General features: G+C 45.5%; 1 protein-coding gene across 2 annotated transcripts in view; it reads left to right on the plus strand.

Moving 5' to 3' along the window:
• RAB3C (RAB3C, member RAS oncogene family) overlaps positions 1-21,365 on the plus strand; it is a 93,330-nt gene extending 71,965 nt beyond the window's left edge. For both annotated transcript variants that reach the window (XM_066241087.1, XM_066241078.1), the window contains exons 4-5: positions 6,555-6,679; positions 13,565-21,365. In XM_066241087.1, coding sequence (XP_066097184.1) covers positions 6,555-6,679; positions 13,565-13,752 — 313 coding nt within the window. In that variant the 3' untranslated portion in view covers positions 13,753-21,365. The remainder of the gene's footprint in view (positions 1-6,554; positions 6,680-13,564) is intronic.
• The last annotated feature ends 282 nt before the right edge of the window (positions 21,366-21,647 follow it).

The following is a 21,647-nucleotide window of genomic DNA, read 5'->3' on the forward strand; positions in this document are numbered from 1 at the left end:
GTGCCAGCCCAGCCATCCTTTCTGCCCATGTTCGTCTCCACAGTCTGTCCTGACAGTGGCTCTCAGCCCAGTCACTGGTGTTGGAGGCATGGAGGCTGTGTGTCCAGTTTTCTTACTTCCCTGCTCAGAAAGGGGGTACCAGTCCTCGGCTTCATTTCTCCTTTGCTTACATTTCTTCCTCCTAGTCCCCACTTCTCCTATTCCTGCAGCTCCTCTTCCAAAGTCCTGCAGACAGTAGTCTCATCCCCCCTGCCCAGAGACCCTCCGTCCCCACAGGAGGAGGAAGTCCCCTCCCCCTTGGTCCTGACTGGCTGTCATGCGAACCTCGTAGTCAAGCTGTGGCTGAACATTTGTGGAACATCTGTTTTGCTCGGCCAGGGGCTGGGAAGGGGCAGGAGAAACTTCAGATGGCTGAGTGAGGAGGAAACAGATGCTGAGTCTAAGTTCAGCCCACCCTCCAGCAAGTCTGTGCCCTCACCATCACCCTTAAGAAGCAGGTCACCTTGTCAGACTCTGTGAGGTTGTCCCTGGGGACAGCACAGTGTCCTATCTGAGAAAAACCACTCACACGTGGGTCTCAGCTTTGTCATCTGCGGGATGGACCAGGACCCGCCAGAGCAGCCTCCATGTGCCGCCGCACTGCCTGAGCGTCCACCCTGACTCCGTGCTGGAGCAGAGGGAAGAGCGACCTCTCAGGCCGGATGGCAGCAGCGGCTGTGTGCCCCATTGGTTGCTGTGGACAGGACAGGTCTGAGAAGCTCCGCTGGCCATGTGTGCTGACAAGGTGTGGTGCTAGGACTTCACATCCCTGATGAGTCCTGCGTGCTGTTTATCTCCTGCTTGTGTTCCGGTCACTGAATTCCTCAGGCACTTTTGTCACATTCAGTCTGTTGTTTGATTTTATCTGATCACTAATTCAGAGTAACTATTTGAGAATGCTCCTTGTGTCAGACAGCTGGCTGCATGCTAGAGGCGTGGTGATGGACAGGCATGGAGCCTGCAGTCAGGGGACAGAGCTGAGTGAGAGGTCGCAGTGAGGTGCAGGGCATGTGTGACACAGGGGAGTGTGTGCAAGACTAGGTGAGCCCAACACAGAGACACAAAATGTGTTTTATTTTATTTATTTTTAGAGAGAGAGAAAGGGAGATAGAGAAACAGAAACATCGATTTGTTGTTCCACTTATTTATGCTCATTGGTTGATTCTTGTATGTGCCCTGACTGAGGATCAAACCCACAACCTTGGCGTATTGAGACAATGCTCTAACCAACTGAGCTAACTGGCCAGGGCTCAGGAACGTGTTGTAGAAGTGCAGGCACTTATGAGGCTACGAGTAGATTTCTTGCGAAACTAATGAAGCTTAAATCTCTGCCCTGTAGCATTTGTTAATTTTATGGTGTAAACACTCCCTCCAAAGTCAATGTCAAGGTATAGTTTAACTACCAACAGAAAGGAGTCCTTAAGCTCTAACACTAGTGCTTTCCAGCCTGTGCCACCAGCCCAGAACCTGGCTCGTAAGCTTTGAACCCCTCACTCAGACGAGCCCCTTCAAGTGTCTCTTTGGCTCCCTGAGAGGAGGCTCTGAGACAGAATTCAATACAAGTGGTTTATCTGGGAGCACAGAAAACGCCATGGGGGTGGGGAGTGAGCTGCAAGTGGAGGCCGCTAGTGAAAGGTGTGTTTGGACCACGGATGGGTCACTCGAGCCGAATAGTGCCTGGAGGTGCTGGGGTTCGTGTGGCTGAAGTTGGCTCCTGGGGAGTTTTCGCTGTTCTGTTTGACTGACCCTGATGGTGGAGTGGCCTTTCTTGGAGAAGACTTTAAAGGCAAAGGACTGCAGATACCAGCAGCTGGAGGTCGGCACCGATGTGGGAAGGCCTGGGGGGTACAGATAGCAACCACCAGCATCGGCTACAACTCACCTGTGCCGAATTTTGTATTTGTAGTTTTCATTTTTTTCTTAACCTAGTCTTCAAATTTGTATTAGGTGTCGGCCTCATGAAACCTACACCCACCCACAGTGACAACTCCAGCTTGTTGAAAAATGCAGCGTGTGTGGAACATTCAATGAAAATCCCCAATCTACATCGGAGTTGGGAGGAATGAAGGCAGCCAGAGGAGAGGTTAGGCTGGTAAGCCAAGCCACGTGGACTCAGGTTACACTGGGATCTTCACGGTTTGGCTGAGATTTGCGCGTCTCCGTGGACCTCAGCAGGACATCTCCTGGCTGCTCATTCCATTCCGGGAAAGCCCGAGAAAGCCACCACCCTCTGGACCAATCTCTCCCGCAACAGGGCTGATGGGGACCACAGTCCTACCAGCTGCCGCTCACCAGAGCTCCTATCCGCACACCAGTCCTGAGCCAGCAGGGCCGAGAACGGTTATTCACTGACCACGAAGGAGGTGGTGACTAGTGAGCTCAGGAACACGGTCAGACTTTCACCAAAGTGTTAGTAGCTATTACCTGGGGGACGCAAATTTCTGGTGATGTTTATTTTTTGCTTTAGCTTTTTTTTTTTTATCAGAATTTTTAGTGAGAATAGCAATTTTATCCAACAGTGTAAATCTATTTCTTTAAATAAAAAATGATAGTAATAATAATAAAAAACATTGGAGAACATTTAATCGCGGATAATTTAATGCTATTACTGTAGCATAAGTGAGTTGTTGGATATTAGATGTTCCTATTTTTGTTTCCTTACTGCTGCTCAGTTTAGGTTGATTATGTGTCTGTCAGGTTATTTTAAAAACTGGGAAGGAGGACAGGTGTGTATGAGTCGGTGCTCATGCTTGTCAACTGGAGGGACCATTTTTTAATTCCAGTGGTGGAGTCCTTGGAGGTTCTGATTTAATTGTTCTAAGTTGGAGTCATTTTGCAAAGCTGTAAGTGTTAAGGAGAACTGAATAAATAAATTATTAAATCAGTGAAAACATAACTGAAAGGCCGTCCTGTGTGGTCAGCAGCAGCTTGATTTGCCTCACAAGTGCCATCGGCTGAGCAGCTGGCATCTGGGGTGCGGCCGAGCCATACAGATGGACAGGTGCACGGACAGATGCTGTGTGAGGACCAGGGTTGCCATGGCCAGTGCTGCGAGCCTCTGCTGAGTGGCTTTCTTCTCCTCTGAAGCCCTCTCCCCACAGGCGGCTAGGTTAGACCCCGGAGACAACCGCTGTCAGGGTCACTGAGGTCCCCTGGCACGCGGGGTGTGTTAGATAGAGCACCATGCCCTGTGGCTCTGTGAGAACAGGCTGAGCTCACTGGAAATCAGTTATATGAGAGAAGGAATGGGAACTTAATTTATTCTGTGCAGAGTTCAGTCATTTATGTGTAAAATAGGAAAATTCTTTTCCTCTCCCACCGTCTCATAATAGGAAACAAAAACAGAAAAAAACCTGTGTGTGTGCGTAGAAAGAGAGAGAAAATATATAAAAATATAGAAAATATATAATACAGAGAGAGGAGAGAGGTTGTTTTTTGGTTTCAGTTTTGTTTTTAGTAAATGACAGCAGATTTTTAATAACTAGGAGCGGGCAAGGTCTGTGCAAACTGCCACTTGCTAAGTTACCATGGTGACCAGCCTATTGCTTCTGATTCCATTAATCTTATTGAGTTCAACAGTAAATCCCAAAGGATCTTCCACTGTGATTCAGAAATAAATCATCTTTTCACGTGTATATTATTTGGTGACAGCCACTTTCATTAAATGTGTCTCTCTAACCAACAAAGAAATAAGAGAGTCTGTAATGAGAAAGAAAAACAACCCCCAAATAAGAAATTTTACAAAATACATCAAATGACAGAGGAGTGGACACAGAGGCGCTGTGTGGAAGGGGGACCCTCTCATGTCCCCAGCCGGCGGAGCTTTCTCCCAATCCTACGATACAAATGGGAGACAAAACTTGAGATTTTTAATATTTAGATTGTAGGGATGAAAATGAATTGAGCTGGACTTGGGAGGAAGAACTCCCCGATCTGGGACTGACGTGTCTGTAAAGAGGTGCTGGCAGGTTAGAGAGTGGAGTGTGACCCGCCCGACCGCATAGGTGCCTCAGCCGCCCTCCAGGGGAAGGCCCCGACACTGGGGAGTCAAGAGTGAGCTCCACACTCATGTTGTGTTGGAGCTTCCTTCTCAACTGGCTGAACACATTTCACATGTTGTGAAGGTGAGGGAACAGAGATCGTTGGGTGTGAACCTGTGTGATGGAAGCTGAAGCCGCTCTGAGCGGAGCCAGGTTACAGCACCAGGTGCTTTCGTCTGCTCTGAAGGCCTGTGCCTGGGGCTGGGGTGCTCGGGGACGGGGCCCTCCTGCCTCTCAGCACCCCTCTTTCGTCAGAGGGGAGACAGCGATCACACCTCACTGAGAGCTCCCCTGCTGCTGGTTAAAGCTGTTGCTTTCTCTTCTCTTTGCATGTTGAGAACAGCTCATCACTATTTCCCACCTAATACTCCTGAAGGATTTGAAAAGTGCTGCTAAGAACATCCCGAAACCTCTCTTTTTCACACTTTGCCATCCTCTTTCTTTAAATTTTTATCTTGCCTTCAGCTTTTCAACATTTTGATTTCTGTTCTGACCACTTACTGAGTAGTATGTCTTCTCCACTGGAGATGGCTGTCCTCAAATAAGAACACTGACAATATAAAGGGAGGATCAAAGACATGCTTCCTGTCCTCCTCCTGATAACAAGTGCTCCGAAGGGCTGGAGAAAACCCACGTCTCTGACCTGCCTTCCGTCATTTGGATGCACATGCGAGAGCCCAGGCCTGAGGGCTGTGCTGTGGGTCTGACTTCCAGGTCTGCCACTTACTAGTCGAGTGACCTTGGACAAGTCATGTAGCCTCTCCACACCTCATTGTCCTCAACTGTGTAATGGGGATGGGAACAACATCCCCTCTGAGTTACTAAGGATTAAAGTGATAAAATATTACCCACAAATATTAATGCTCATAATTACTATGTAAGGTGAAGTAGAAAGGTGGTCATGTGTGTCATGATTCACACCAGGAGTTTATTCTGAATTCTAGATCCTGTTTATCGTCACTTAAAGCATCAGCCTATTCTATTCTAATTTTTATATTAATCAATCTGGCATTTTTCTCTTAAAAATATAAGACCATGTGTATATTATATCTTGTAAGTAATTTTTAAAAAGATTTTATTTATTCATTTGAGAGAGGAGAGAGAGAGAGAGAGAAGGGAGATGGAAGGGGGGAGGAGCAGGAAGCATCAGTTCCCATATGTGCCTTGACCGGGCAAGCCTAAGGTCCTAAACCAGCAACCTCAGCTTTCCATGTTGATGCTTTATCCACTGCACTACCACAAGTCAGGCTCTTATAAGTCATTTTTTATAATTATGCCTGACCAGTGGTGGTGCAGTAAATAGAGCATTGGCATAGGACTCTGAAGGCCCCAATTCAAAACCCTAAAGTCACTGGCCAGAGTGCAGGTTGATCCAGCTTGAATGTGGGATCATAGACATGGTCCCAAGGTCACCGGCTTAAGCCCAAGGTCTCTGGCTTGAGCAAGGGATCACTTGCTCAGCTGGAGCCCCTGGTCAAGGCACTTATGAGAAAGCAGTCAATGAACAACTAAAGTGAAGCAACTACAACTTCATCTCTCTCCTCCCTCTCCCTCTCTCCTCCTGTCTCTCTCTTTAAAATAAAATAAAATAAAATAAAATAAAATAATTAGTACCTCCAGATTTCCCAGGCTCCAAGTGACTTAGTGTTTTAAGTAGTTACAGGGATGAGGGAAACTTGTTTTTCTGTGAAGAAGGGGTGTAGAGTGACCAACCATCTAGGATTTCCTGGAACTGAGGGGTTTCTTGGGACAGGGGACCTTTACTCACAAAAGTGAGACAGTTTGGGCAAACTGGGATGGTTGGCCACTCTGACTATAAAGGAGGTGGAGGGAAAAGGAGAAGCAATAGTGATATCAACGCCCCAAATACAGAAGAATTCCTTTTATAAATATATATATATAATTTTTATTTTTAATTTTTCTGAAGTGAGAAACGGGGAGGCAGAGAGACTCCTGCATGCATCCGACCAGGATCCACCCAACATGGCCACCAGGGTGTGATGCTCGCCCATCTGGGGAGTTGCTCCATTGTAACCGGAGCCATTCTAGCACCTGAGGCAGAGGCCATGGAGCCATCCTCAGCACCTGGGCCAACTTTGCTCCAATGGAGCGCCGGCTGCAGGAGGGGAAGAGAGATAGAGAGGAAGAAGAGGGGGAAGGGTGGAGAAGCAGATGGGTGCTTCTCCTGTGTGCCCTGACCAGGAATTGAACCCAGGACTTCTACATGCCGGGCCAATGCTCTACCACTGAGCCAACCAGCCAGGGCCCAGAAGAGTTCTCAGTACAACACCATATTGCATTCACCTTCAAGCCAGGCCATCCCTGACGTGTAGCTAATGGGTGAAATTCTACTGAACTAAATACTTCCAAACTAGGTCATTTTTTGCTATTATCATCATTGTGAGGTATATTTCTTCTTCATTTTATGTTCCACTTTCCTCTGATCAATTTTTTTGCCTGTTTTTCTTTTTTTAGGTCAACTCAGATCAAAACATACTCTTGGGATAATGCCCAGGTTATCCTGGTTGGGAACAAATGTGACATGGAAGACGAGCGTGTCATCTCAACGGAGAGAGGCCAACACTTAGGAGAACAGCTTGGTAAGAAGCAAATTACCAAGAAGGAGAGCTTTGTAATTGTGTGCAATACCATCCAGAGGCCCAGCTAGTTCTCCACAAGCAAGGAGTGGTTTCCTCCCACAGTCTGTCGCCTCATTAGGATCCAGCACAATTACAGAAGCAAATAGATGACCAGAACTTTATCTAGTACAAAATATTCGAGTTCGTATTCCATGGGGAAACAGGACATGCCTGCCCTGCTGTGTATCAGGGTTTTCCCCACACAGAGTGCGCATCGAATGGGCACCTTGACCTCTTGTGTGAGTGCTATTCCCCAGTCTCCACTGGAGGAGGAGATGGCACAGAATAGGTCACATTACAGAATCTGACTCTTGGGAAACCACATACAATCCTCCATTACAAAACTCTAGAGACTTATTCTCTTCATCTCACAAGAATGAGTATCAGATGTCTACTTCACCAAGTCCTGTAGATGAGATGAGCTGTGATAACAGGTAGACATGACAGAGCTTTAGAAATGGCCCAGGCTTTCAGACAGAAAACACTGTATCTAAAGAGAAAAGCGCTGGCGTGTGCATTTGGAGAAATCCTTGATTTCATAATTTAAAGCATTTTTACTGAGCACCTGCTATATGCCCTGCAGTGTGTCAAACATCACAGGGGCCACAAAAGGTGTGTCCACAATCCCCAGGCCCGAGTTGCTTTCACCAAGTGGGGGACTAGAGGTAGACACAGGAAAGCAGAAATAATGGGCAATGAGTGATGACCTAAGAGGTGGATGGCCAGAGGGGAGCGGTGGGCAGGGCAGCAGGGAGAGGCACCAGGAGAAGGTGTGGGCATGGGGAGGGACGGGACGCAGAGCAACGCAGGCAGACACCTGGAGAGGAAGTGTGTGCCATGAGCAGGGCAGCTGGGAGAGGTGAGCGAGCTGAGGAAACAAGAGAGCATACATGTTAAGTGGCAGCGTAAGACTTGAAGAGATTTGGCTTTCCAGCCTCACTGCCCAAAACCTACAATAATAAATGCAACTCAGTATGTCTATACACAGAGAGAACAAAACCCAGTTATTCTTTCTAGATGAGGTTTATTATGACATTTTCTATCCAGTTATTTCTTCTTCTTTTAAATAATGGCCTCAATCCACTAAAGTGATCCTAGGACCCAGTAAGGGGCCTCAGGATAGAATTTGAAAATGCCGTATGAAGAGTTACAACTCTCAGTGGGTCACTCTGCCACTTGATCATCTCATAAATGAACTTGCACAGCCCAGTCTGACAGTGTGACCATCTCCTTACGAGATGAGTCTCATTAGACCAAAGGTCATCTTTCCACCAAATGGTTTCAGAGCTGCACGTAGTCACTCAGCTGTTGTCTGGTCTCTCTGGCTGCCCTTGAACCTCTATCATCTCGTTCATAGGGCCTGTCCCCATTCTGTCAGTTTAACAAGGTCTTCAAAAATGTCTGAAAAACTTTGCAATCTTTTCTTAATCCTCCAAGCACCTTAGTAAGTTAAGGATGGTGGATAGTGAATCCCCCAAAAAGAGAAAGGAAACCTTGAAGAGGATGATCAGTGTGGCTTCCTGAGACTGTCTCTTCCCTCCCTGTATTTTTTTACTAGTCCGAGTGTGTCACATGGGGAAAAACTTCTACAGGGATGTAAATTACCCCCCCATACACACACACACACACACACACACACACACACACACACTGGTTCAAAGAATTTTAGATCAGAGCCAAAACTTGTTTAATGTCATCAGTGAAAAAAAGCCAGAAATTGGCTAATTTTTTTCCCCTTCTAAAGAATTACTTGGGTCTTAGGAAATGCATCCAGAGGTGCCCCTCCTTACACTCCCCCTGCCTGGTACAGCCCAGACCCTCCACGTGGTTTGGAGGCCTAGGGAAGTTTCTAAACTTGAGGGGCAGAAGTGCTTTGTGTTCCAGCGTAAGTTTTTTAGTGGTTTCTAATTGATTCTTTGCTCTCTATTCCATGAAAGCTAGCAGTTGCCATGGCAGCCGACACTTGTGAATTCTTAGAGGGTCGTTTACCTCCTTTAATGTGGTTTGTCTCATGACGACCCATGCTTCCACAAAGAATCGCGGGAGCGCTGTAGGGAAGAAAGGACGCCCTCACGGTCTGAGGACAGGCTCTAAAAGCCGAATGGCTGGTGAGCGCCATTGTTCAGAAATCCATCACACGCACACAGAGGCTGTGGACGTTTTTAAATGTCAACACCATATCTTGGCAGATGGCTCAAAGTCACTACACTATCGATTCGGTTACTATTAATTCTGCTTTGTGTGTAGCTGTTTGCATGTAGCATTTGCTCATGCTCGTGAGGGTGCTTGAGAGAACCAAGTTGTAGCTGAGCCCTTTAAAATTCTTGCATGGCCACTGCCCTTGCCAGTTCAATTTAATTCACCAACCATTTACTGGTGTTTCCAGTGTGTCAAGTTCAGGGAATACAGTGACAACCAACCTTACTTTCCAGGAACAAGCATGGTAGTGTCAAAGACATGCCCTATGGTCATCCCCTTATCCAAGACCCCCCAGTGGGTGCCTGAAACAGCATATAGTAGAACCCCAATATATATAAACTATGTGCTTCCCTGTACATACACACGTGTGACAAAGTTTAATTTTATAGTATGTACCGTAAGAGACTAACAACAACTGATAGTAACAGAAGAATTATGACAACATAGTGTAATAAAAGTTATGTGAACATGGTCTCTCTAGCTCTCTCTCAAAATACCTATCCATAGCCCTGGCCGGTTGGCACAGTGGTGAGCGTAGGCCAAGCGTGTGGATTGTCCCAGGTTTGATTCCCGGTCAGGGCACACAGGAGAAGGGCCCATCTGCTTCTCCTCTATCAATATGTAGTAATGTTTTAGATTTTTATTTTGTATCATATTTATAATATGGTAACTATATATGTATAATCTCATAACTGAAGTTTTAAATATAAACTGTTAAATATTAAATAAAAAATTGGGAGTGATTTTATTGCAGATATAAAGTTATCTAAAATAAAAATAATTTAAGGGAGAGTAAGAACAAAGAAAGAAATTTGTTGAAGGGAAGGGACTTATATTGCCCTGACGTTGTGGATGAAAGAACAGTAGGACCATTTTTAGCTCTGTAGTGGCTTGAAGGTTAGAATCTCCAAAGTTTCCCAAAAATCTAGTCAGAGATACAAAGGCAGCAGAGAAACCAAGATTACTTCCAGAAAGAAGTGATTGTTTTATACTAATTATTTGAAGATGCAGTTTTTTTTTTATTTTTATTTATTGATTTCAGTGAGAGAGTAAGAGAGAGAGAGAGAGAGAGGAAACATTGAGCCCTGACCAGGGATCGAACCAGCAACCTCTGTTTCAGGATGATACTCTACCAACTGAGCTATTTGACCAGGGCAAAAGGATCCAGTTTTGAAGGGTGTAAAATTGCATTACTATTTCTTCCTAAAGCACGTAACAGACACATATCCCTATTCTTCTCCATTCAAAATGTCATGATATCATGTGCACGAATTCCTAAAAGCTAGACCCATGCTCTGCATTCTTCCCCTGCCCAGCACAGATGCATGAGGAGTTCTGACGATTATAGATATTCCTACACTTTGTTGGCTTTCCAACTTGTAAAATTTGCCTCCCCTTCTTTTCCCATTCAATGACCTTTTTATTTTGATTATTCATCTGACAAATATTTATTGAACACCGATAATGTTGTTAAAGATCATAAAACATACATCTCCTCTCATGGAACTGAACTGTGACCTCGCAGAAACACAGAGAAATGTCATGAATACATAAATTATCGGGGGTGGAAAACAAGAACAGGTGGACGTGGAGGGTGAAGGAGGGGCATAGAGTCCTACAAGTAGGGTTGCTTCTGTGTGAGAACTGTGAAGACTGACTGATAAAGAGGCACATTCTGTGTCTGTGAACCCTGAAATACTGATTCAATAAGACTGGCCTAAGTGAACAATTCCATAATCTCTCAAAGTTGAAAAAGATCGGTTAGAGATATTTGAACAGGATACTCTTCACGTGACAAGGACTGTGCTAGAAGAACAGTTTGTCTCTCAGGTGGAAGGTGGTCATCAGGATATGTAAGCACTTCTCAGAAGGACAGATGCATCACAGTTACAGGGGAGGGGAGGCTCTGTGGGAGGTCTCCGCCTCCACGGAGAAGAGCTCAGGCTCACCACAGCGAGGCTGTCTCCTTTCTCCAGACAGGGAGCCTCTCTGTGCATCTTCCCTTCCCAATGAGAACAGAGACGGGGGCTGAGTGTTTTGTGTCAGAGTGACCAGAGTGATGGAGAGTGGTCAGCTGGAGATAGAATGCCTGTGTGACCTGGCCAGCCACAGCCTTGCGGCACATTTTTTCCAGATTCACTGAGATATAATTGACATACTGCAGTATGTACGTTTATGTGTTCAGCATGATGATTGGATTTACATATATTGTGAGACAGTTACCACAATAAGTGTAGCTAACATCCAACATCTTACATAACTACCCTCCCAGAAGGTGTTTTCTTGTGACGAGAACACTTAGGGTTTGTCTTCTAACTCCTCACACACGGCACACATCAGTGTTCACCACTGTCATCATGGTGCACATCACATCCTGAGCGCTAACGTACTTATCACGGAGAGTCTGTACCTTTGACTGCCTTCCCCCAACTTCCCCAGCCACCCTCACCCTTGCCTCTGGTAACCACAGTGTGATCTCTTTCTCAGGTTTGTTTTGGTTATTTTGCTCTTGTTTGAAATTCCACATATAAGTGAGATCATACAGTATATGTGTTTCTCTAACTTATGTTACTTAGCATACTGTCTTCAAGTACCATCCATGTTGTCACAAATGACACAATTTCTTCATTTTTTATGGCTAAATAATAGTCTATTGTATATCTCCAGGACATTTTTATCTACCCATTCATGGATGGACAAAGATTGCCTTCATGTTTTAGCAATCGTAATAATGCTGCTATTTTTCCTTTTGTTTTTGTTTCCTTTGGATGTATTTCCAGAAGTGGAGTTGCTGGATCATGTAGTAGTTTATCCTTAAGTTTTGGAGAAACCTCCATAGTGGTTTTCACAGTGGCTGCCCCAGCTTACATTCACACAACAGTGACAGGTTCTCTTTCCTCCACATTCTCGCCAGCATTTCTCTCTTGTCCTTCTGATAATAGACATTCTGACAGGTGTGAGCTGATGTCTCTCTGGTTTTGATTTCTGTTCCCCTGATGGTCATGGTGGGCAATGTCTCCTTATGTACCTGGTGTCCATTCATGTCTCTTTCTTGGACAAATGTCTGTTAGGTTCTTTGCCCATTTTTAATTGGATTGCTTGTGGATTTTGCTGTTGAGTGCATGAGTTCCCTGTGTGTTTTGGATGTTAGTCCCTGATCAGGTAGATAGTTCACCGTCTTCCCCCATTTCGTAAGATGTGTTTTCACTTTGCTGATGGTCCTTCTGTTCAGCAGAAGCTTCTAGTCTGATGTGGTCCCATTTGTTTATTTTGTTGCTGTACTTTAGGTCTCATAGCCAAAAAAAACACCATTGCTGAGGCTATGTCAGGCAGCTCTTTTTCTATGTTTTCTTCTCAAAGTTTTATAATTCCAGGTCTTAAATTTGTATCTTTACATCATTTCAAATTAATTTGGTGAATGGTGTAAGATAAGGGTCTAGTTCCATTCTTTTACATGTGAATATCCAGTTCTCTCAGCACCACTTACATGATAGACCATTTTTCCTCCATTGAGTCCTCTTGTTTCCCTTCTTAAGTAGTATTTGCTTGGCATTTGGTTGGACTCTCTATTCTTCTCCATTGGTTATCAGAGGTATTTTGACGTGGATGCAAAATGTTAGTCTATTTTGTGTCCTTCGCCCCAGGAGCTGGACAAAATCACATGATTTCAGTCATTCTGCATCCATGTGGCCTCTCTGAGATTGGCCAGATGTGCCCAGAAGACCTACAGGGTGTAGAATTCAGAGTGTATTAGGAAAGCATTTCTGTTCTCAGCCCAATGCTTCCCAAATCAATGTCCCCTGAATGGACCAGAGCAATCCTGGCTGGTCTAGTGGATAGGTTGTCATGGCAACTGACTGGCAAGCGTGGCCAGGGAAAGGTGAATGCAGACAATGGGGGGCGGCTGCCCAGAGCACATCCTTGGCTGCTCCCGCCCCAGCCCGTGTGAAATTGCCCCTGCATCATCCATACCTTCCCGTGGTTCACAGCTCATTGGAAATTTATCAGAGTGTCCCTTCCTGGAATTGGGAGGCATGGCTGCTGGTGACCAGCTTCGTGGGAAGTCATTGTAGATAGAGGCACAGCCCTGGGGCGGGGAAGCCAATTCACTCAGAAAGTTATCCCCAGAGGGTGACACGCGGGCGCCCCTGGCGCCCGTGCAGATACTAACAGTGGCCAGAGCCGCTCCAACCCTCTGTGGGGGACTTGGGGTGACAGCTGGGTCACGCGGCATCTGCTGGTCCCTCTCGCAGCAGAATCTGCACGGAAAAATCTAAATTTCAAATTAATGAAGAAAATCAAATCATTTTGGTAAAATCCAAAATAGGAGAGAAAAAGACACCTCGTACCACCAGCCCCAGAACAGAGTCCCAGAGGCCTCGTGGTACCCGGGGCTGGGGAAGGGGATGGACGGACAAATCAGCGCTGGGATGCTTAGTGTGACCCCACTAACCAGGCCGGGGTGAGCAGGCTATGCCGGGCGGGGGGCACAGATGGGGCAGGAGGTGGAGAGGCAGGGTCCATAGCACTTGAGCCCCGAGCCGCGCATGCTCTGTGTCTACCCAGACCCGGAACCGCCCGCAACCCTGGCAGTCCCCTCCGCGGCAGAGGCACGAAGTGACCACGTGCGCTTCCTGTTTCTTCCAGGGTTTGAGTTTTTTGAAACAAGCGCCAAGGACAACGTCAACGTCAAGCAGACGTTTGAGCGCCTCGTGGACATCATCTGCGAAAAAATGTCCGAGAGTCTAGAGACAGACGCGGACGCGCCCGCGGCCAAGCCGGGCCCGAGGCTCACGGACGCACCGCCGCCCGCGCAGCCCGGCTGCGGCTGTTAGGTCCTCTGGCCCCGGTCTTGTCTTTGTGCAGGTCACAGCCCTGTTCCTCCTGCCTGAGATTGTCTGCGGGAGCTCTGCGATGTCCAGGGCTGGACACGCAGTGAATTCTGGCAGGTTCCCTGTGCCGATATGTGGCGAGTGCGTAATCTTAAATTCTAAGGACTCCCCATCCACAAACCTCTGGTATTTGCATGTGATTTGTTGTCTTCTAAGGCCTTTACATTTCAGATTTCTTCTCGGTTGAAGTGACCGCTGGGACCTGAGACTGTAATTCCACTACTGCCGACTTCTGTGCCATGGGTTCACGCCGTGCCCATCACCGGTAGGGACGGCGACCCAGGAATGCTGTGCTGGGAAGAGAGCCGGGAGATCTCAGGACACCTGGTTTGCTTCATTCTTAATTGAAAATCAAGTGGACATATTACACACATTTTCTGAGTAAATCACCAGTTCTCTGGCCAGTTTGCTGTAAAGGAATTGTGTCTATTTTTCAGTGTTATTAATAACTGAGGAGACTATTGACTATAAAGAAAATGAAATGCTGTATGTAAGTCCTTTGCAAGTTTCCTACAAGATTAGTATTTACCTGACTGGAGCTAGATTTAAGCAGTGATCTTGGTTTGGATGTTTAAATAAGGAATGCCCAACCCAAGCCTGGGCCTGCTCTTTCTACTGATGCCACCGCCATTTTGGGCATTTAAGGACCCTGACTGACCTCTGCTGAAGGTCATGCATCAGGCGTCTTGACCAACAAGGAAGTGTATGAGTAGCTTTATAATGTTGACCCCAGAGCCCCCCCCCACCTGTCGCTTTACTAGCTAGCCCGCGCCCCCTCCCCACCCGGTAACACACACCAGAACCACAACCTTCTGGGACCATCACCAACCCTGGAGGGAAGTTAAGTTGAAGCTCGTCCAAGCTCCTCTTCCCATGGGACACAGGCTTGCTTCCTGACCACGCCATTCTCTCAACCTGGCCAAGTGTTTACCTGGTTAGAAGTTATTTAAACATCATCTCAGTGGCTCCCAGTTTGAGAAAAAGACCGTTTTCCTCTCTAACCCTTTTTAATCCAGCTGTTCATAATTCTGAAGCATGTCCCCTTCTGTAAGGCTGTAAAATATGCTTCCATCACTCCGCTGCCCCGGAGCTGAGCGGGGACACTTCGGGACGCCACAACACTTGGAGAGAAGGAGGGAGGCCAAGCTGTAGGACCCCCACCTCCTTCCCAGACTCGTGCTGATCTGAGAGTGACAGCGATCTCTCAGTAGGCACCGTGACTGCACTGCAGGGAACTTGGTGTCACGTCCCCGCCTAGCTGTTGACAGTGGGGTCTGCCGGGAGGCGTCCAGCATGGTGTGGTGGAGTAGGAGGACAGTCACATCGTGTGGACTTACCCTTCCGCATTGATTGTAGTAAAGATGTTTTTCTGATTTTCAGAGATAGGAAATCTTCCCACGAAAGTAAGAATTTGTGTGATTTTATTAAGCAAAGATGTCAACAGGAAAACATACGTATGTTGCAGATTTCTGGAGAACACTTCCTACAGTCAGAAAGTAAGTAGGTCGTGTGCAATGTCAGTGAGTTAGAAGATGAAAATACAGGAAAGAGCACACCCATTACTTCTCCTACTTTTAGCCTAAGATGTGCTAACTGGTAATAAATTTTTACTTCAGCACACCACAAGGCAGGCCTTAGCTTAGTGAAGACAAGAAAACACTAATGCTTTATTAGATTTCCATAGGCAACTAGCTTCAAAAATCACAGAAATTAAAAGTGAAGGGAAAGAGACGGCAGAGGCATCAAAGCCAATTTGTTTGTAACTGAAGCCTGTTTGCATGACCCTATAACATTTTCATACCCTGGACCAGAAGGTGGCCGTGTAGATGACACAGCTGGTAGGGTCACATTACAGCTCACCACGAAGCAGTGGAGCAGGAGGACCCTGCTGGCCTCTCTGGCAGCCCCCCTCCCGCATCCACAGTCAGAGGTCAGCGATGGCTTTTTCAGAGGACCTTGATATGTATTATTATCAACTGAGGAGCAAGGTGAGGGAGGGTAGCTGAGTTTTGTTCTCTTGTGAACCTTTTCCCTGGAGAACTGATCATTATTGAGATGAATTGAGCCTCAGACCAGAGTTACAGTGTCAAACACACCAGAACTGAAATACATTGTGCCAGTCGGGGGCAGGTCATCAGACTATTTCTGAGTGTCTTTGCGAAGGAACATTTGGAAAACTCCATTTTCCAAACCTTCGTGGAATTGGATCCTTCCTAACTGATCATCGGTGTGGAAACCAGCACCCTGGTGTGAACTTTACGGAGTGAGAAGTTTCCAGAGAGGATTGCCACAGAGCCCGAGTGCACAAGCGCCCGTGGGTCTGCTGTGAGCCCTATGGGAAGAGAAAGGTCTCAGTTCCTAATCTCATCAGGAGATCCTGGTTTTGAAATCAAATTTGGCAAAGAGGAGCAAGCCCAGGGTTAACCAAATGAGGTTCTATTTATTGGCATCAATATATATCACGTATAAAGTGTAGCACTTCAGTTCCAAGGTTTTTCAGCCTCTGTAGCAATGTGTACGCACACGCACACACACAGATGTGCATGCACACATACACGACACCTCCATTCTCTCCACCCCCCACCCGCAGCCTAAGGAACCACAGGTCCTTTTTACTAACGGCCTAACTAAATGTCTATTCAAAAGATCAAGATACCTTAAAACTGCGTACTTGTTTGTAAACTTTAGACATCTATCTTTTGCCTTTGACGCAATTTAATTAGTGTCTCCAATGCATCTCTCTTCCTCTCGACACCCAGCACCTCACCGCCTCCTGCCAGTTATGTTTAGAAACAACCCTTGATTGTTTCAAGTGAATACATCCAAGAGCTTTGGTTAGGGTACATTTCTTTTGCTCCTAATTGAAAAATTGGACTGAAAATGGTTTTATCAAATAGTCATCGTGGAGTAGATAGGCGTTGCAGCCTCTAGGAATGGGGACGTGTGCAGGAGGTGCGCCTACACGGCAGGTTCACGAGTGCATCACACCTGCAGGCTCACGAGAAGAATTGCTTTGGGACACGGAGTGAGTTCATGGCTGCTGCCCCCACTGAACAGGTGCTATTACGCTGATGAGCTTTTGACATCTCCCAGTTCCTCACTGGGTTTCCTTGAACTCTGTGTCCCTTTGCTGCCAGGACACAAGTGCTAAGACTTGCATTCAGATGGGAAAGTGTGATGAAGCCCCAGTCGTAGCAGAGAGCGGCAGCATTGCGATCATAAATAGGAAGTAGAAATTTGACAAAATTACAACCCAAAATATACCAGACATCTATATACTCCATAAACAAACATATATTTCAGCCTCCTAACTCTTGTCCAAATTGATGATAGCTTTTGTGTTGGGCACATTTTTTATTTTTCAGGAACCAATTTAAACTTCCAGTTTTAAGTACATCTATGCTGAGAATACTTTCAGGTACACTTTGTTCTTTATTTAGAGTAAAATACAGTCCACCGTTTGAACTTCCATGAAGCTGCATTAATGTTGGGGCAGAGTAGTCAGTGGTCAGTGGCTCATGGTGACACACTCTGTCCGATGTGTGTCCGAGTGCTGGGTGGTCCTCAGCCAGCCGTGTGGCATTGGTGGGATGATATTAAAAGTGTCTCCAGACCGTACCACATTATCTCAGGGCCGAGGTAGTGGCTGCATGTGACAGGTAACTCTTAAAGTCATGACTAAAATCCTGTAGACCCCAAAGTATTTGTTGTAATTGTCATATAGTATTGAAATCCTACGCCAGGTATGTTTGCTGTGGTATGCTGGGGGGGGGGCCGTCTTTCTGTCATAAGAACCCTCTGTCCATCAGAGTTTGCAGACTGGCCCCTGGAACTCTTGTTCCCTGGGTGCATCCTGTGTGCTCGTGGCGCCAGGTGAGCAGCGGCCCGTGGGCCGGGAGGACGCAGCCTCCGCAGCTCCATGAGGCTTTGTCTGTTGTGTCCTGTCCACACTTCCCAGTTCACAGGGGAAAGGGTGAGGTCTTGCTGAAGGGCTGAACCACGAGGCTCAGCTTTTTAGAGTCCTTTATATTTTAGGTGAATTTTGACCAAAGCCAGTTTAAGACATAACCCTGTTTTATGTTATGGAATGAATTGAAACAAATTGGGTAAAAGTTGAAGGTTGTAATCAGAGAAAAGAAAGCATCTTTCTCCCCACAGTGCACCTAAGGGCTCCAGATTCTAGAAATACAGTCTCCCCTGAGAGGCAAGCACAGGTCTGGGGTATTCACTAAACGATATCTGCTGATTCTTGTTGGTATTTTATAAATAAATGTAATTTTTTCCTCAAAATCTCTACAGAAATGCTTGATACTCTAGTCAAATAATACTTCCCTTTGGTAGATTAAAGTATTTACACTAGGGCCACAAACATAGTGTTGCCCTCCCAAAACACACATACACACACACACACCCCTACCTGTTCAGGAAGGGGTGTCTTTACACCGTGCTGGCTCAGTGTGAGGAAAGAGGGAGTTCTGGGTGAATTCCAGCTGCAGCGCACAGTTGTTTAAAACGGTCTTTGAAATGGATTCTGCACACTGATGTGTGTGTCTGTGCATGTAATTAATTCCCATTTAAAAGACGATAGAACAAGAATACATTTTGCAAACTTTCTAGACAAAAGAACTTATTTGAAAACTGTCAGAGCTCAGATGTTTAGAGCGGACTGTCTAGCTAGCGGACAAATCAAACTTTGTCCTTCCTGACATTTATCATTTCAGTGTTTCAAAGCGCTGACCTCACAGACGGACAGACAGGACCAGGACTAGGAAATGACGCCGGGGTTTCACCACTTCCCTCCTGTCAACACTGACACCGGTGGGGTTTCAGCCAGACACAACTTGCTGAAATGGGGTTGGGGTTTCCTGTGCATTTATTTCATTCACTTGTGTTCATACTCTTCTTCATCGTGGACAATTGAGAGTTGGCTGTGACTTTATTTTTCAAGGAAAATGTTTCCACATTCGTGTTTGGAATGGCCAGGGGTTGCTTTGGTTCATCAAGGCCATCCTTAAAGACACAGATGGTCTGAGAGCCATACAGACACCCGGCCTCTCAGGGAAGTAAGCATGACTTCCATCGTCTAGTGGTTCATATGCCCCAGAAACGTGAACTCTGGGGTTGTCTGCCGCGTCATTATGATGGTGTTCCACACTTAGTCCCATCATCCTTAGGGTGTGTGCTGAATGAAAAATCTGTAATTCCTGTTAATATATTGTTAATATCAGACGTGATGTGCTGCCGTTGGACTGTCCAAATGTACAACTATTTAATGGTGTTTGTGGAACTGAAATGTCTTAAATGTTGCATGAAATATGTTATAAAAAATAGATGTTTTTTCTATTTTCAACACCTCAGAATTGAGGGTTCATGGGCCAATAAGTGCAATATTTAATGACTTACTCAGTGTATATAAACTAGTGAGAGATTGGATTATAATGACTGTGTGAGATGCTTTGGATGGCTGCGTGACTTATCCACATTATTTCCTGTAGCTGTATTTGTTTAGTGGTGCAATTTACAGAGTAAATACCTTACCGGTGTCATGTGAAACCCCTCTGTGCCTACTTCAAAGTACTTTATTTCCTATAAGACCAAACATTTAGTATCTGCCAATATATGACAATTTTGCCTTCTAGAATTGTGGATTTTGTTTTCAAAGACAGAATGGTTTTTTGTTTATTTTATATAGGAGTTTTCTTGTTTAATTCAGATCCTCTTTTAGCCTGTTTTGAGAGGCTAATTGAGATGCCTAAGAAAATATATGCACATAAGAAAAAGTTATTGTTATTTTTTTCAGAAATGTTATATCACATGTTCTGTCTACTAGGAATTCTCACTCTTGTAATTGTTTCTATATTTTATTGTAACTCAACCTTGTATATATTTTGTTTGCAAATTTAACATGGTCAACCCTGGAACTACTAATATAATCATGTCTTTTTAGGGTGTAGCTGATGTTATGTTCACCTGAATTCTCAATTGTCCACATCAGGGATACGAGAGAGAGGAAAGTGAGATTCCTCACGTCACCTTGGTATGTCATCCTAGACTCTAGACTCATACCTTCGCCCTGAAACCCCCTTGTTAATCCCACAGTTGGTGGCCTAGAACCTCACTGAGACGCAAAATCAAGACATTAGGCCTAGTTGCTGGATTGAAAAACACTCTTTATGTATGTGAGGTTTAAAGTAGGTCAAGCACCTCGAACTCCTATTTGCTATTCAGTTTTTAAGGCAAAGCATTCATCTTCATATTGTGCTTTTCCATTTTACTTACTCAGCAGGTAAATTGTGACACCCTCAGAAAAGCTGAGTCATTCACTCAAAATGATGAGCAGTTGTTTAGATACATGGTCATCTGTCCATCGTGTGAAGCCTTCATTCAGTTCTCTCCATGCAGTTGCCTGAAACTAACGTGAGGATGTGCCAATCATGTTAAATGGCTTTGGGCTCCCGCTGGGGACGAGTGGTCTGAGATTCATACTCAGCTCTCAAACCCACTGAAGAAGTCAGGTGGTAAGTGATGGCTTCGTGCCAAATTAAAAGAGAAAAATGTAAGCAGGTAGTCAACATTAGAATGATGATTTAAGGGTGTGTTTAGTTAGTCCCTGAATGCCATGTGCTCAGTGCTGATCTTGACGGCTAGAGAAGGAAGGGGAGAAGCTGGGACACACGGCCAGTGCTGACTTATGGCAGGAAGGACGCAGGAGCACAGAGAACAGGGGGCCTCTCAGCACTGGCAGAGTCAAGAAGGACCCCATTAAAGATGTCAGACATGATCCCAGAAAGAATTCACTGTGAGGAGATGGTGCCCAGCGCATGGGTAGGATGGTCACAGCACGTTCTGTGAGTTGAAGGATGACACAGCCGCAGCTGGAAACCCTTCTTCTTCCCCGCAGAGCCAGACTGGCCCCTTGAAAGCCATCAAGTTGCCCACTTTGTTTCTCTCTTTGTCCCCATGACGAACAGCTGTGGCATCATCATATTTCCCTGAGCAGCCCCAGACACGGCCACACAACACAAACTGCTTTAGAGCCACATCAGAACAGCTGATTCAGACATTTTTCCCAAGCACTGGACCAGAAGGCATTGTTCCATCCGGTGCTGAGCAGGCAGGCAGCTGTGCTCCCAGAGCCGTTTCTGTAGTCCTGTGTGGCCCATGAAGTGCGCTGGGAGGTGCACAGAGGAAGACTTTCCCTTGTAGCCGGGCAGTTTGGGCTCCTCTGTGACTGCACTGTGGAGCTGTTCTTGAGAAAATACTAACAGCTAAATGCTTTCATGTAGTGACTGACATTTTGTTAAAAACTACCGCTGCGCAGCAAACATCATGACTCTTCGTGTGCTGGCAGGGGCTCTCGTCTAGGTTTAAAGCTATGAAGTGTATTCACATTGTGAAGTTTTAATTCTCTTTATTGAAATTAAGTGTGCAAAAATTGTATGTGCTATATTAGGTATTAAGTTTGTATGTGAATTCCATATAGAAAGTGGTTTTTGTTCTTTGGATTTATCTTGTTTTAATTTTTGGAGATTACAATAAATATCTAAGAGACTATATTCCTGAATTTCTCAGCCTTAGTCTGGTCATTTTTTACTCTCCTTTCAATTTGTATTATTTTTCATTCTAGAATGGCTATTTCCATGTCTTGTTACCTTACTATTCTAGGGCTCAAGGTTTTAAAATTAGAAACAGAAAGTAAATACGTTTTTATTTAGGGGAAATGGATTTTTTAACAACTGCATTTATACTTTCACATAGAAGTTAATGCAATATTTGTGATATTTTAAGTCAGGTAAATTTTTCTTCCTGAGGGCATTCCAGAGTCACAAAGCTGTAGA

Source organism: Saccopteryx bilineata, chromosome 1 (genome assembly GCF_036850765.1).
Source record: "Saccopteryx bilineata isolate mSacBil1 chromosome 1, mSacBil1_pri_phased_curated, whole genome shotgun sequence".
Taxonomy (NCBI): Eukaryota; Metazoa; Chordata; class Mammalia; order Chiroptera; family Emballonuridae; genus Saccopteryx; species Saccopteryx bilineata.